This window comes from Thermobia domestica, chromosome 1, assembly GCF_964235325.1.
Source record: "Thermobia domestica chromosome 1, izTheDome1.hap1.1, whole genome shotgun sequence".
NCBI classification, from domain to species: domain Eukaryota; kingdom Metazoa; phylum Arthropoda; class Insecta; order Zygentoma; family Lepismatidae; genus Thermobia; species Thermobia domestica.
In genome coordinates this window covers 387,270,126-387,286,993 of record NC_137454.1, presented here as the reverse complement: position 1 = coordinate 387,286,993, position 16,868 = coordinate 387,270,126, and the positions used below count along the sequence as shown (strand labels likewise).

The 16,868-nt window shown below is 35.1% G+C and overlaps 1 protein-coding gene across 1 annotated transcript in view; it reads left to right on the top strand.

The window, feature by feature from the left end:
- Positions 1–15,758, top strand: part of LOC145682826 (uncharacterized) — a 40,661-nt gene extending 24,903 nt beyond the window's left edge. Inside the window, exons 3-5 of the mRNA XM_081754193.1 lie at positions 1,829–1,966; positions 8,168–8,279; positions 12,865–15,758. Of these exons, the coding sequence (XP_081610319.1) occupies positions 1,829–1,966; positions 8,168–8,279; positions 12,865–13,036 (422 nt within the window). The 3' untranslated portion in view covers positions 13,037–15,758. The remainder of the gene's footprint in view (positions 1–1,828; positions 1,967–8,167; positions 8,280–12,864) is intronic.
- Positions 15,759–16,868: the final 1,110 nt, after the last annotated feature.

Below are 16,868 nucleotides of genomic sequence, written 5' to 3'. Positions count from 1 at the left end.
GAGTCTTCGTCCTTACTGTATATATTAATATTAAAATAATAGTGAATTATAATTATGCAGTTTAGATGTTTAAAAGGTTTGTCTGCCCAGACGTATATATTCTATAGCATAATTAATAAATATATATATGTTGATAGGGTAAAATAATATTTTAATTCTTATTCTTGTAATTGTATATATGCTTCGTTGTGTATTCTGCTTGTTTTTTCTAGTTGCTTAACGTTATAGTTCTAGTTTTTTATATATAGCTTTTCTAGTATGCGATGGAAAATTCCAGAGGGTAAGGACGGTTACAAAAGATTTTCAAGGGATTTTTTGCGGATTCTTTTTAGCGAAAATAAGAAACAAGATAAAAAAAAGACATGATCACTCGAGGATATACAAGTGAATGGGGCCACTGCATTGTGCGGGAGTTTGGAATGAATCTTAGCTGTTAGAAGCCTCTCGTCGTTGGTCTAAATCATTGCCTCGCCTCGAAATTTTTTTTTTAAACTTTCCTATCTGTTAGGGATCGGTTTAAGTGCTAACCGAATGACGAAGAATTAAGTTCTCTGGGGCCTGAGTGATGGCTGTAGATTTTTCTTAAATTTTTTAATAGGCTTTTTTGAGGGACTAACCTAAATGGTCGTTAGAACAAGGGAGAAATTATTTGGGTCTGAGTGATGACCGTAGTTAGAATGGAAATTTAGTTTCAGATAGAAATAAGCTTGAGTGATAGCTTATCAGGATGAATGATTCCGTAATCTTCTAGCTAGGAGAAAGTAGGATTTTGGGAAATTAAAAAAGAAAACTCTGAGGCCAGTACTTTTTAGATTTTTTTTTTTTCGTTAGGCCAGTAAAACCTAAATGATTGTTACTCTTTGAGGTGAATAACCGTCTTTGGACTGAGTGATGTCCTTTGACATTTCTGGTTATTCTTAATTTTTTTGACGGGAGGTTGGAGTCAGGCTTTCCTGATAGCTTTAGAGTAGGACTGAGCTGTGAAGAAATGACTGATCAGTGAAGTCTGAGTAGAGACGGGTAGGATGTTGTTGTGCTTGAGCTTCAAACTTAAGAGACAGGGCTCCGTATCTAAAGAGCCCTGAATAAGATTTTCTTTCGCTAATTGGAGAATTCATTTCTTTAATTTATTCTAATTTAATTCCTGAATAAAGATTGTTCTTTACCCTGAATCTGGTTACAAGTTTTATGGAGAGGTATTCACCTGAGTGGGTTGGATTTTTTAAAAAATCATTATTTATGTTAGTGTTCCTAATAGTTATTAACTTCTAGGGGAGCCTGAAGAGACGTAAGAAGAGACCAGCGATAAAGTTAAAATTAAAAGGTGGAAGGTAACACTATAAGTTCTATTCCTTTATGAAAGCCGGCTTGAGAGAGTGACACTCTCGGCAAGTTGTTGAGATAAAAGTGGATCAGTCTCGATAAAGACAACTATTGTGACATAGAGGAATTTTCACCAATCAAAATTTGTATTTAAGAAAAATGTTGCTATTTTATTGCACAACTTAGATGCTAATATCAGGATGATTTTCATGATTAGTCGTCAGCTAAATCGTCAAGATTAACGATTAGGGACAAAAGTAATGATAAACTATAAACATAACATTCTCAGTGGTTCTATGGTGTCCATCTATTCTCTCGGTGTTCTCTCGTTTCCTCTCACTTTCTTCATTCCACCATTTCATTATTTTCTCATAATCACTGTCTCCTTTTGCCTAGCAGGCATAAGCGTGGGACGTAAAACTAAAGAATTTCTTTTCATTTTGATTCCTTATTGGTCTGTTACTAAAATATAACTTAACTTTTAAAGCCTTTTCTTTTTCATTAGGTGCGTTTTCAACATATAATGATAATGATTCAACAGCTGGAGATTGGCGTAAACAATTATGGAGTGGCGTCCAGAAGAGGGCTACTTTCTCAACTTATTATTTCAATATTTGCAGCGAAAATTTATTTAGAAAGGAAGGTTAGTTTGCTTATTTAAAATAATTATACTCTTTATAGAAATTTATTTTGAAAATTGTAACTATCTAGCACACTAAAATAGAAAAATAGAAAAAGGAAACAGTAATAGCTTTGAATTCAATAACGGCAACTCAACAACGGTATTGAAAATAGTGTAAAATGGGAATTATGAACTTATTAGAAATGAATACAGTTAGTCTTTAAGTATTGTATCTACTTGTGAACCGCCATAAGTAAAGGAATTTAATAAGAAATCTCACTTCTTTATGTTTACTGTTGGAAAACATTCTAAAGTACTATTATACGGTATGACACCAAGGCCCCTAGATAGGATGTCACCAGGGTCGATGAGCCTCCCTTCCCATGCGACAATCTCCAGTTCCCTTGAAACTTTCAGTTCCTTATTCTTATGTACATGTATAAAATATATACATGTTTATACATGGATATACCTGTATAAAACTAGTGAAAGTAATGTTTCTCTATTCTCAATCTTGTATAATCTCTGCCTGGGACTCTGAATACCAAAATTATGTTGATTATTTGTGTGACTCTTAAAGTAATACTCTTCTGATAGGCAATTGAAATCAATAGTACATGACCAGAGTTAATTTTGACGTGTCAGCTCTACAAGCACTTGCCAGAAAATATATATAACTTGATTAACCCATACAATTTAAAAACATAGGGAATATTCAAAATGAATTTGTAAGAATATCACATCTATAAAGATAACTAGGAAAGTTCTGTCGCTTTTTCACTAACATCCAACCTAAGATGTACCAGGAAGATCAAAACTAGTCCCCATCACCATCGATGACATTCTGTCAATGTTCTGGAAGGCCATGGATTCCAGTGCGGTAGAACTTGGTGGGCCGTGAAGCGAAAAAGTATCAAGTGCATTTTGCACCTCTACTAGCGGTTGATTTGGCATCTTCTAAGGTTTTTGTCCAAGCAATGGAACAGGTGATAATCGGACGGGACAATGTCCGGGCAGTATGGTGGATGTAATAGTGTTTCTCATCTAAGGCGTAGAATGGTGTCCTGAGTCATCCTAGCCACGTGGGGCTTAGCGTTGTTATGTAATAAGAGTATCCTGTTTAGATTCAGTAGTGCTGGGTTCAGAGTTTTCTTTTTTAATTTTTTGAACACGGCTCAATTGCTGACAGTACACAGTTGTAACGATGCTCTAACCATCTGGTAGCAATTTCCGATGCACGATGCTTTGACAAGTCCACCAAACACACAGCATTAACTTCTTCTAGTACAGTGCTGGTTTCGGCTGTATTAGAACCGGTTCGTGGGATGCTAACCAATGATGACGGTTCGTAAATGACGCAATTTTCATCACATGTCAACACCCTGTCCAGAAATGGCTCCTTCCTCAGACGAGACAGCAAAGAAACACATGTATCTGCTCGCGGTTCCTTCTCGCCCGGAGTTAAATCATGTCGGAGCCATGGGAGTGCCGCTGAATGCTTTTTTCACTCACACTGAATTGTAGTCCCAGTTCCTTATATGTCTGGCCACTGTTCGCCTCAATTTCTGCATGGATATCTTCATTTTGTACGTGTGTTGGTCTTCCAGTACATGGTGCGTCTTCGAATGTTTCGTCACCGTCCTTAAACGTGTTAAACCACAGCTTTACTTTCCGCGTAGCCACGACACCCTCACCAAAGTCCTGGAATTTCTTCCGCCCTGCCTGGAATATCTTCGTTTGACCCCAGTTTGAATTCGTACAGCATACACGCCCTTATGACGCTCTATGGAGATCCCATGTTCACTCTGTCCTTAGGTAAGCTCACGGTGTAACTGAACTGCCACAACCAGGTAGGAAGTTGGATATACCTGCACCAACAACCTACCTTCATCTTATCTCCATTTGCATTCAAAATGAAATGAAATGAAATCTTTAAGTTTTACGTCCCACGGTTATGCCGGTTAGGCTAAAGAAGACGGTGATGATGAGAGATGAGTGATATGGTGGAATGAAGAAAGTGGGAGGAAACGGGAGAACCCCGAGAAAACCCACGAGCACGGTGTTTGTCCACCACAAAGTTCACTTGGCGGGGGCTGGGATCGAACCCGGGATCCCAAGCACCAGAGGTGAACGCTCTACCACTGAGCCACCGCGCCCCCCACGCCATTTGCATTCAACTCAGGTTGTGAGGGCCAATTGAACATAGATCTCCACATTAGCGACAGAGCTTTCTTGGTTACCTTTATCCAATCGTGATAGCGTTAAAATCCAAGTTCAGACCCTATCGGCACGGAGGGTGAGAAGGAATGTAAAATAAAATATCCTAAATGACAGAGATTAGTATCGAATTCATAGTTTGGGTTCATCAAACTATTCGATTAGAGTGGCGACGATAGTTACTCTCAAGTTTAGGCTGAACGAGCTTGTCAATTGGATTGGGAATTTACAGGGACAGAGTCGAAGGCGTTACTCGCACAGATGTATGGATGTATGTGTTTAATTGTATATTCCAGCGTAATTCCGGAATGTCTGGAGTAACTTTAACTAAACTCAGTTGTTATATGATTTACAATCTGATAAAAAAAATACTGTGGTAGTAAGACATTCTAAGGGATTAAAGTTGGGAGGAATGATATGTAAAAATAATACTAAACGAGTGATAGTAGTGTGCTAGCCATAGCTTTCTGGTGAGGTGAAATCAACAGTGCGGCTCACAATGAATTTTAAATCCAAGAACTCTCACGACAAAGGATGAGGGAGGTGAAAAATAAAATATCAAGTTACTGACATTTGTGTCCAATTTATGGTTTTCCGGGAAATGTTCTTTTACATGTGAAAACATAAATTAGAAGGAAAACATGAGCTGGCATGTATGTGCAGTCATGTCCAAAATGATTGTGGCATATCCATAAATATGCTATTGTAGCATTGTAATTTCATAACGATTTCGTTCAGTATTTCTTATATGTTAGTATATGTATAATCGGAAAAGACACGTGTGTGGTAAATTTCATGTCACCAGAGCAGTAAATGAGAACAATATAGCGAAAAGAAACCTTTCTCGTCCATTTAGCAACATTTTGTTTTACTCATTCTAATTTTTATATTTATAATTCTTTTCTCATGAAATTTAGCAGTAATATACATTTCCCGATTATATACATTGTATCAGTATTAAAGGCACCCTGCAAAATCATAATCAAATTATATTCTTATTAGAAGACAGTTATATATATGCGACAATCATTTTGGACATGAGTGTACATAATTTCGACATTTCGTGTCATTAAGTTTTTCAATTAATGCTAGTCTTTTGTACACTTACTATCTTTTCAACATATCGTATTACACTTAAAGAGAAGAAAAGCACATCTTTACAATTGTTCCCGTTTGCGAAGGTTGGGTTGTAGGCTCGAACCTGATATATTTTGTTTCTATTTCCGAAGATACTTGAAGTTTGACTTAGAACATTTTTAGCTCAAAACAGCCGTAATCAATGCGCTCATACTTTTAGAATGGGGTGTATATAGTCTCTTTACGAGCCAGGGACGGCACTAGGGTTGCGTGAGTGGGTCTGAAGCCCACTATAATCTCGTTCACCAGAACCCGGTGAGCTTTCAAATTTATCAGTGTTTCCAAACATCAACGCTAGGCGTTGAAAAAATGTCATACGTCAGGTCAAAGCCTCTACATGAAGGGTCTCTCCGTTCATAATATTTTTGTTTGAAATTTTTCTTATCACAGTACAAATTAAATTTATAATGCTTGTAATGTTAATTTATAACGTTAATGTTATCTTCCTTGATAACCTGAGGTGTGGAAGGAACTGCGTAGATTCACTCAAAGAGAAAACTTTCATTTTCTAATACCCAGTAAACGACACCCGTGTGTATATATAATGTATGACTACAAATGCCTTACCAATATCATAATAGTTATAGAGATTCAATATAACACTATCTATTTAGAAAAGTTTTTCGTAGCACTACTTGGCAAAAGTTAGTTTGGTAATTTAACAGAGTTGTTGACAAAATACATTTTAACCGAGAATTAAAACAAACTAAAAGATTAGTCTCATTCTTCTTGGCTAAAGTAACCGAGTAAGTTGATGAAAATATTTTTGTCAATTTTCTCAGTAACTAGTTTCCCAAATATAGGTTACAAGAGCAATGTGTGATTTAACCGACTACCGCTCTGTTATTAGTTTCAAAAGAGTTGTTCTAACCGAGACTTGGTTACTTAAACCTTCATTCGAAAAGCGAAACGTGTCTGTTTATATCTACTTTTTTTAGTCGAACATTGCTTCGTTTTCTTTCTCCGGATTTCATTTTATGAAGACAACTATCAAGTTAGGAGACTTAATCAGTAGTGGAAGAATAGTCGAGGTGTTATAGGCACTGGTCTAATGATCCCAAGGTCTTCAGTTCAAATCCTGTCTACTGCAAAATAATACTTTAAATTTGATTTGTTCTTAACACGGTGAATGATTAATTATCTTTGGTCAAAGTTCTCCATCTAGAGATGAGATGAAATAACCATGCACGTATTAACTAAGAGAGTGTGGAGATAGACCTTATTGAAATATTATCAAGAACAATCATTTATATTCATATTTATGGTTTAGCATATTTTTGTTTATACTTCTTCGCTAAATTACAGTTCCTGGTTACTTAAGATATAGCAAGGAATAGCAAATGATTTGTTATGGCTTTCTACAACTGAGAACTCGTTCCTTTGATATCATAAATGCTTCTAATGAAAAATTGCTTGAATTATTAATTGGAGATTAAATTACACAAACACATATTATGTGCTCACAAACTATGAAAGATGTACATTTTTGCTGTTTGTTATATTTCAAACGTATGACTTGTTTTCTATTGATGTAATGGATTTCACAAATTAATATGTCATACATTGCACATCTTGTTTATACTTTCATAGATTTTTATTTCATAGATTGCATTTTCCGAACATCCTAGAAACCAATAATAAAACAACGGAAAATATTCTTGTTAGATATAATGTGCAAAAGACACATAATATTCGAATTTATTATTTTAAAACAATGAATAATATGAGGTTTTGCGGATAAAAGAAATTTTCGCAACATAAAAATGGGAGTTATATCAGCACGCACGACGGGATATTTTTTATAAAGTTTCAACAGAGATATAAAATCTGAAAACTAACAAAAGGAAAGCTAACGTTAAAAGTAATAATGTAAAACATCCAGAAATTTTATAAAATATTGTATGCTGTGATACAAAATGAAAGTTAGAACATTGATTTTTACTTGTTATGTCTAAGGTTAAATAAAATCACATTGTAATTTTCTCATATCAATGGTTTTGTAGATACTATGTGATGTCTTCTTCCCGACTTCTATTCGTTAAAGAGGCTTGGATTTTATTGCTGCTTTTTTGCAGTTTGCTACATTGACATCTTTTGAAAAAAACTATTGCACTTGTAGAACGCCTTACTTAGTTCTCAACAAAGCAATCCTCACTGCGAAGTTGGTTGTCTAACGTTGAAAGATGTGAAAATTGGAAGTGTCAATGCACGTTTATTCGCGCGTATACATCACATTTTCTTTATCTAATTGCACACTTTAATACAATACATGTACGAATGGTTATGTAATAGACTCCAGGGAATTTTAACTTTCACTGAGAATCGAACATAGACATATAGATGTACAGAGTACACACATGATAACCACACATCTTTTCGCAGTTGAGTAGTGTTGCTCACGCAATGAGAGAAGATAGAATTTTCATATCAAAATAGGAGAGTAGACAGAGCTTCTGCAACTGAGACAGATATATTTTTCCACTTAAGGCAGCAGTTTTAAGATACTTTTTTCAGGACGAGACAGCTTTAAATATTGTATCATGAGGAAGACTGGAGTTAGAGAGAAATTGATATTACAAGTTAACTAAAGTCGAAACATTTTTAAAAGTTCGTTTTGAAAATATTTTGTTCTAGGATATTTATAATTTTTACAGAATTTTACTCTAATGTCAGAAACAAGGTCTGCAACTCTTGCCATTCCTAGTTAAAAATGTTTGGTATGCATTACAGAATATTTTATTTTGCGGCAAAATAGCTATATTTCAAGGGAATTATTTTATTAATTCTTTTCTAGTTATTGGATTTTTGAGTATTTTAAAAATTACATACTTATACTTCTGTATGCTAACTCCTTGCATTTCTTTGCAGATACAAGAAAAGAAGATGACGTTGGAAAATGTAACAAATTGACATTGTTATTATTGGGATATTATGCAATTCCAATTTTGCGTGACTTCCCGCGTGAGGTCAGAAGAAACAGGTAAAAAAATATTTCCTATTATAAGAATACTGTAATTCATTTACTGTATTTCATTTAGGTGCATTCCTCTGGGGAGAACCGTTTTAAAATCAACTGTATTTAAGGAAATTGCAGCCTTCTTTATTTTTCAGAAATTTCCCCATCCTTCCCTAATTACATAAGATTAGTAGTTGTTTTCAGGTGATTGAGGCTCTCTAACTACCTAACTACCCAGTGAATGTATGGCAAAAACGACCCCAAGTTCTGAAGCAATTTATAATAAGCTGGACTATTTACCAGAAGATAGTACTCATTAAAAGATATTATGTTTCAAAAGTCTCCTGACTTCCTCCGATGATTATCCCGCTACACCCTCTTCAACAACGTTTGAAAGCGTTTACTGTTTCACATATATCTTCGTTCGCATACATCCAAGCACGTTCGTTCTTTTTTTTTTTTAAAAAAAAAAAACTAGGATCACGTGCTAAGGCTTACTTGTGTTTTACTATGTTCGTCCGTCTGTCTGTTGCTAAGCACCATAACTCTTAAACGAATACTAGCTTTTTAAATTGTTTTCTTCAATGAGAGATATAGTCATTATCTCGATCAAGGTTGTTAATGGAGTCAATCCGTTAACATTGTAACGGATAACGGATATGGCGGCTCTTTATATCCCATACATATAAACGAATTCTTGAATTCCGTCTTGTTTGCTATACATAGAGTGATTATCTCACTTGGGTTTGTTAATGGACTCAATTCGTTAATATATTAATGGGTAACGGAGACTTTAACAGTGCTCGTCCATAATCCATGCATATATTTCGTATGAACCTCTATACTGTCTTCACCAGAGTTTATAATATTGTAATGTTATATGTTCTTCGTTTTAGTTTTAGTTTTTTCACGTTCAAACTCGATTCTTTTTTAAAACCTGCTTGCATGTTAGTAGAGAAATTACCGCTTCTAGCGGAACCTTGAACATTAACCCTCTGTTGGATGCATATTTCTTATATCAACCTGTAGAAACATGAGTACCAGCTGCGCTCGAAATGAAGGACCAGATACTTCTCGTCCAGAATTCCATAAAATACACTCGGTTTTCTGTCTATTACAGACTTCCCAGGCTACCTAATTTTTAGGTAGATTTGTAAGAACCATAACTACCGCTACTTTCTTGTTTTTCTCTCTCTATAAAATGTTAAATTATTTATAAGGTCCTTTTAAAGAACGATTTCTTAAAACACATTTTGTCGTTTTGGGTATAATACCTTAGGAAAAGAGCAGAGAAAAGTTGATATGTTGCATTGACAACTCTATTACTTTTGTGTATATCACAAAGGTAATAACTAGGTATGAGGTGATTACGACGAGTTTGTGTATGTGTGTGTGCATGGGCGCCGACTACGTGGGTGCTCCGAAGCTCCAGCACCCACACAAATAATCCTGTGCGTGTGGCGCACCCACAAGATTTTTAGTTTGATAGAAACAAAATAAAATAAATATTTCCCACTTGCCATTATCAAACAATAAGTAATTGAAACATTGAGACGGAAGTTAAAACTTCTAACTTCTAAACCGCGGTTGTTTGGTTCAAACTTGTTTCTGCAAAGGCAATCAAGCAACACACTTCCCCCTTCCTGCCTGTCTCTGACCTAGTTAAAGACAGTCCCTACAATAAAAAAATGAAACTATGTTGTGAATAGAATCGAGCACAGTCCTTTATGATAGTATTCATAAAAGATTTTACCTAAAAGGAAATCAATCAAAAAATATCGAGACTTCCCTGAACACATATAATACGTCCCACCATTGGTATGCACTAACAAAAAATTTTGGAAAGTCGGCGCCGTTGTGTGTGTGTGTTCACATTACACTTTGTTCATGAGTGCCTACAGCAGGTGACACTTGCTCTCCCTGGATTTGTTAAAAGGGGTTCGGTTCTTTGAAATACATTCCGAAACAAATTAGATTTCGTACTCATCCACTATAGAGTGTAATATGTTTACTGTAGTTAATAAAATTATTCAGTGTCCTTCAACAATAATGGTTTGACATGAAATATTATGTGTATCAAAGTGTATATATTAGAGAATTCTCGTATGTATAAGTCTCTTGGTGTTTGACACTTGGCACTTCTTAGTCTCCCTCTAACTAACTAACTAACTAACTCTATGGCCTATGGAACCCGGAGGTTCAATGCCGCATTCACAAAAGCTCTCCACTGACTTCTATCCTTAGCCAATTGGATCCAGTTTCTACTTTGTATGTCTATCTGTTCTTGATTCATCTTAACATTGTCCTCCCATCTGCGCCTAGGTCTTCGTAATGGTCGTTTTCCCATTGGTCTTCCAGTCAAGACTTTGAAAGCGTTTCTACTTTCTTCCATTCTAGCTACATGACCTGCCCACCTAAGCCTCCTAGACTTGGCGACCCTAACAATGTTGGGTAAACCGTATAAATTATGTAGTTCCTCGTTATGAAGTTTCCACCATTCCCCATTCCCGTTCCTCTTGGGTCCGAATATTCGTCTCAGGATCTTGTTCTCAAATACTTTCAGTCCATGTTCTTTCCTCAGAGTAAGCGACCATGTTTTGCAACCATATAGAACAATAGGCATGATTATCGTTTTGTATATTTTAAGCTTCAAATTTCTCGACAGAATTTGCGACGACAAGAGATTTTGAACCGAATAGTAACACGAATTCCCTGCTTTTAGTCGACATGTAATTTCTTCGTGAATATGATTTTCGTTTGTTAATATTGATCCTAGATATTTGAAACTATCCACTTTATCAAAAGTATTAATTAATATTTTAACACATTCATAATTTTCCGTATTACGGTCCCGACGCACTTCCATGTATTTAGTTTTCGCTGCATTTACTTCTAAACCCATGTCCCAACAAGGGTTTAATAAGATCTCTGCATTCCTTTCTATTGTTCTCCTATCATCCCCTATTAAATTTAAATCATCAGCATATGTCATAACCTGGTGAATATTGTTCAACTCTAGGCCCTGGTTGCTATCTTTGATTTTCCTTATATCGTATTCCAGAACAAAGTTAAGTAATAATGGCGACAACGCATCTCCTTGTTTCAGGCCATTTTGGACGTGAAAGCTCGTGAACAAAAATTTTTCTATCCGGACTTTACTTTGGGATTCATTTAAACATATCTTAATTAATTTAATTAGCTTTCTCGGTATTACAAGTTCTGTAAGAACGATGTATAATGTTTCTCTCCTAACTGAGTCATACGCCTTAGGCTGAATACTCGATCGGCTGAGTACTTTTTGCTTCACTGAAGTACAATTGTTGCATTCGTCATTGCCTGGAAAGATTCTCCCTAGAGTCGAATTAATTATTTGGTGCGGCGAGAAAAGAATAGCAGTAAGTATTTTTTCTCTTTTACCTTGTAGCAATAACATTCTAATTTCTACTGATGTAACTTTATTCAGGACTGATAGAGATTTATTGTGATGATACTACGTAGTCACAGTGATTAAAATTAGATCAGGACAAGTAAATTATGTATTTCTAACAAGAAACTCAACATGTGTTAGAAAGAAAACTGATTCGCTCATTTGCATAATTACACTTCCTATCGTTGGGTCCTGCAAGTCTTATCTCCAGTGTGTCTTAATTATCTTTTTAAAAACTGATAAATAATTAGTACATATGTACACTAGATTTTGTTCGGTTCAAAATCTCTTGTCGTCGCGAATTCTGTCAAGGAATTTGAAGCTTAAAATATACAAAATGATAATTATGCCTGTTGTTCTGTATGGCTGCGAAACATGGTCACTTACTCTGAGGGAAGAACATAGACTGAAAGTATTTGAGAACAAGATCTTTAGACGAATATTCGGACCCAAGAGGAACTGGAATGGGGAATGGCGGAAACTTCATAACGAGGAACTACATAATTTATATGGTCTACCCAACATTGTTAGGGTCGTCAATTCTAGGATGCTTAGGTGGGCGGGTCATGTAACTAGAATGGAAGAAAGTAGAATCGCTTTCAAAGCCTTGAATGGAAGGCCAATCGGAAAACGACCATTAGGAAGACCTAGGCGCAGATGGGAGGACAATATTAAGATGGATCTCGCAGAGATTGGAATACAAAGTAGAAACTGGATGCAGTTAGCTAAGGATAGAAGTCAGTGGAGAGCTTTTGTGAACGCGGCAATGAACCTCCGGGTTCAATAGGCCATAGAGTTAGTTTAGTTAGTACACTAGATTTTGAAATATAGTGCTAGAGAACTAAATTTTCTTTCGAAAGTATTCGATCTATAGGTGGAGAGACAATATTCACAATGGGTCAGTGAACATGAGAAATTTTAACAGCCGGTTCGGTAAGAGCTTTGCAAATCATTTGGATCAAAGCACTGGATAAGGGTGTCAAATTCGTTATCGTAGACCTCAAAAAACCTTCTCTACTGACAGTAGTTGTTACTGCTTCTGTAGTGAAGTTTCCCTGTATAGTGTGAACACTGTTTTGCTATCAAAGGCAGAATGTCCCAACTAACAAAATACTTTAAAATGTATGTTTTACATAGAAAATTAAGACTGTATTTTACAACAGATTGTTTGTTTTATTTCAGACCCAACAAAGGAATACCGTGGAACAAGATAATGAAGTACACTGTGCTCGGATTGAGTGTTCTATATATTCACAAAAACAGAGAATTCGTTTACAAGGTACTAGACAGAATTTTAACGGCAGCAGAGAAGATAGCTGAGAGTGGTGCTATTGGCCTAAATTACCGTATCTAACTGTATAATAATTGTTTAAAAATAAATGGTGTTCAAATTTCAATGGTATATTTAATTACACGTGTTTCCCTTTTTTATTGGAGCAGAAGTAACAAACATTTGGGAAAGTTAGAAAATACGGACCTTGCGGTGAATGAAAAGAACCATGTGGTTCAAACAAGACGGTGCCACCTGTCACATTGTTACCTCAACAACTGAAGTTTCGCCTGAAAAGTTTGAACACCGCATAGTTTCACGTGTGCGGAGATCAACTGGCCATCGAGATCATGTGGTCTGGCACCTTTAGATTTTTTTTTTCTGTTGAGTTATTTGAAAGATCAAGTGTATGTCAGTATCATACAAGCAATTTAGGACCTTACGGACAACACTATTACAAACAACCTTACGGCGGTTACTGCAGCAATTTCTTCTGACCTTCTTTCCACACAGCAATTTCTTCTTAGATTAGCTAATCAGTTTTCTAAGCAGCTTTCCGCCAAGCCTGGTATGGGTAATGGTTCTGATGTTCATCCCGTTCCACTGCTCACGTAAGCAGTGGAGAAAAGGTCCTATTTGAGTGGCTATATACGTCCTGTAGTCTTGTAAAAATTTATTGAGGATAGTTAGGTTTCTGACGGAGAAGAAAGGTTTCCCGAAAGATGGCTCAATTAATTCAACATATTAAAACTATTAAAATTTTCAAACAATTAGTTTTGTCAATTCTAGGTTACATAATATAATTCAAATAACCTGAAATAAAATGCATTTGATTATGCGTAAGAGTAAAGTTTACGGACATATCGTAATATATCATTCTGTTGTTGCAAGTAATTTCATACAAAGCAAATTTTGTAGTAACTAGAATTATGATAATGATAAATCTATTAGGTGTCTACGTGACATTTTCTGATAGTAATTGCCGTACGAAGGATGTATCCTTCCTAGTCCTGGACGTTTCACGGTATTATTTGATTCCGCTTCTTGGCATTGCACATAGTAAAGAACAAATACAAGTACCAGACTGTTATTTAGAATAGAAGTTGCACCTATTCAAATTATTATAAAACTCTATATCACTCTCTAGCATTAATTAGTTCGTAATTTATTTATTAATATTATTTTGTAAGAATAATATTTGTAGTGCGATCTCGAAGTCGTGCGTGGGACACTTCAAATTCTCGTGTGTGTAAGCGCAAGTATCACTGAAAATTTTAGAGAAACATTGATTGCTTACCTCTGTTCCAGTAGGAGCCACTTGTCTAATAGTATCCTCAATAGTTAACGGAAACATATGTTCTTTTCATCCCAATATAAACATTTTGTGTATTCCTTTCTTTCTGCATTTATTTAGCGAATTCAAGTAAAATTGAAATTTAAACACCATTTATACATTATTTCATGTTTAGTTATAAAAATATATTACTATATAAATAATAAAAAATAACTATTACATAAAAGAAAAAAGATATCTACATTATTTTGGACCGAAGATTGTGCGGTACAGGGGACACTTTGCGCCCCATGGTTTTATTTTATAAATTCATTGGTATATACATATATTGATTATGTGATCAATCAAATATATTAATTATTTTAAACTCGAATATGTATAGGTAAATATGCTATAGTATATAAAATTGGAAGAAACAGGACTGGTTTAAAACTTTATATATATTGAGGGATCAATTAGGTAGTTCATGTTCTCGAATCGAAGGTACTAAGTTAATTATCCCTGAAGTAGTCTTATTTAAGAGACTATGGATTACGTGGTCGTATCCAATTTTGTGTCCTTACATTTAGATAGGCTTTTCAACGAAAGACACATTTTTATTGAATAAAATTGTTCTTACCCCATCAGGATGCCGCGGTCGGCAAGAGGGATTGACGCCGTCGACGGTGGCGGGCCGCCGGAGGCAGCCGGCACCCGTCCGCGGCGGCACGACGATCTACTTGTTCAAAGTTGCCGACCTTTTGCCGAGGCGGCAAGCGGTCGAAAATCGTCAAGTAAAATTCCCTTTGCCGACTCTTTGCCGACTGTTAACGACTGTCAGAGCCGGCAAAACAATCGGAAAGGCCTCTTTCCGACCCTCTGCCGACTCCTTAAGCCGGCCTCTTTTCGACGGCGGCGCCGGCGCATTTAATGCTCATTTCCGGCTGTTTGCCGACCGCTCGCCAAGGCAACTATTCGTCGCGGTCGAAAATCGCGCTGAAAGATGCCGGCGTCCGGCGCCGGCAATCCGACCGCGGCATCTGGTCGGCATGGACAAATTGTCCGACTATAGGCGGCAGAATCCTGATGGGGTAAGAGGAAATACTGTTATGATTTTATATCATAGACATGAGGACGTAGACTAATAGAAAAACTATAGAATTGGGTGATACATTTTTAACATTATTCTAGACATAATCTTTTTGAGACGAGTAAATAATTGAATCTATAGCCACATACGAGTAGTTAAATGGCTTCTAAAGTTTCTGTTAAAAAATGTTGAATCAGTGTTAAAATAACGTAAAGTATGGAATGTTATAAAAAGGGGCTTGTATGTAATTGTGAACAAATGTAAAATCTGTATTTTACAGGTTTAGTTAATGATTTGGTTCAAAAAAAATATTATTTTATTTCATTTTTCCTTGCGCTTGCCAGTAATACTACCCCATTTTAGCTTAATTGTTTAATACTGATGTGCATTTGTTCACAAATACCCTTGTTTCTTGTGATCTTTCAGGTTAATGTAATTTTATTCGGAATAACCTATTGTAAAAGTAAAGAAATTGTGAAAAGTAATAAAATCCAATTTCAACTGCAGAAACGTTTAATTTGTTTAACACAAATAAAACTACTTTGTGTTTATATTTAGGAAACACATTAGAAATGTATTAAGTTTATATATATATATATATATATATATATATATATATATATATATATATATATATATATATATATATATATATATATATATATATTAATAATTGTTGCTGACTTATTCTTGTTAAAATTTATAGCATATATGTTAATAGTTGCGAAATATGCATGTTTATTCAAAATGTTCTTATCATTCCATATGTGCAAGTGATTTCCTATATTCATGTGATATTATCGAAATCTTGCAGAAGTCTTGCCGTGGATATGCTTACCTAGCAAGAGCACATACGTTTAAAACTCTAGAAACTTTTATACCTCTAAGTCCCTAGCTAAGAATTCATGATGCAAAAGTACTTAGGACCACATTCTTAAAGCTTAAAATGGTTAAATGTGGGAAGTGACACATATGCAATTGTTTTTATTTTGAAAATCTTAGACTTAATGAAATTATTTTTCGTTTGGAAATTTTGCGTCTTCTCAAAAAAAAAATGTTACCTGACTAGAGTACATCGAGCCATCGAATTTGGAGATTTTCAAAATAAAAATTGATAGTTTTTCTCTATAGGAGGTGGTTTCTCCTAGTTTAATCGTTCTTAGATGATATTGTTTTATGTTATTGTCTTCTCTTGATTTTTCAAAAAACGTTTTTCCAAAAATGTTGAAATTTTTCGTTTGAAATTTTCGACGATTTTTTATTTTTAAATTTCTACGGTAATTTGAAATTTTGTTTTACAAAACTGTTTAATTTTTTTTAATTTGAAGTTTTGTTTAAAATTTTAAAAAATCAAAAATTTTGTGTATGTTATTTTTTCAAAAAGTTTTTAATCATAGAAAATTTTTGTTTTAAAATTTTCCAAGTTCATCATGGTTCCAGTTCATCCCTCATCTCATAAAATAAAAACCAAATTGGTAGATAGGAATTTGTCAGTCAAATGTTTGGCTTGACCCTTCATATGTAACTATTAAAACCTAATGAGATAACAATTT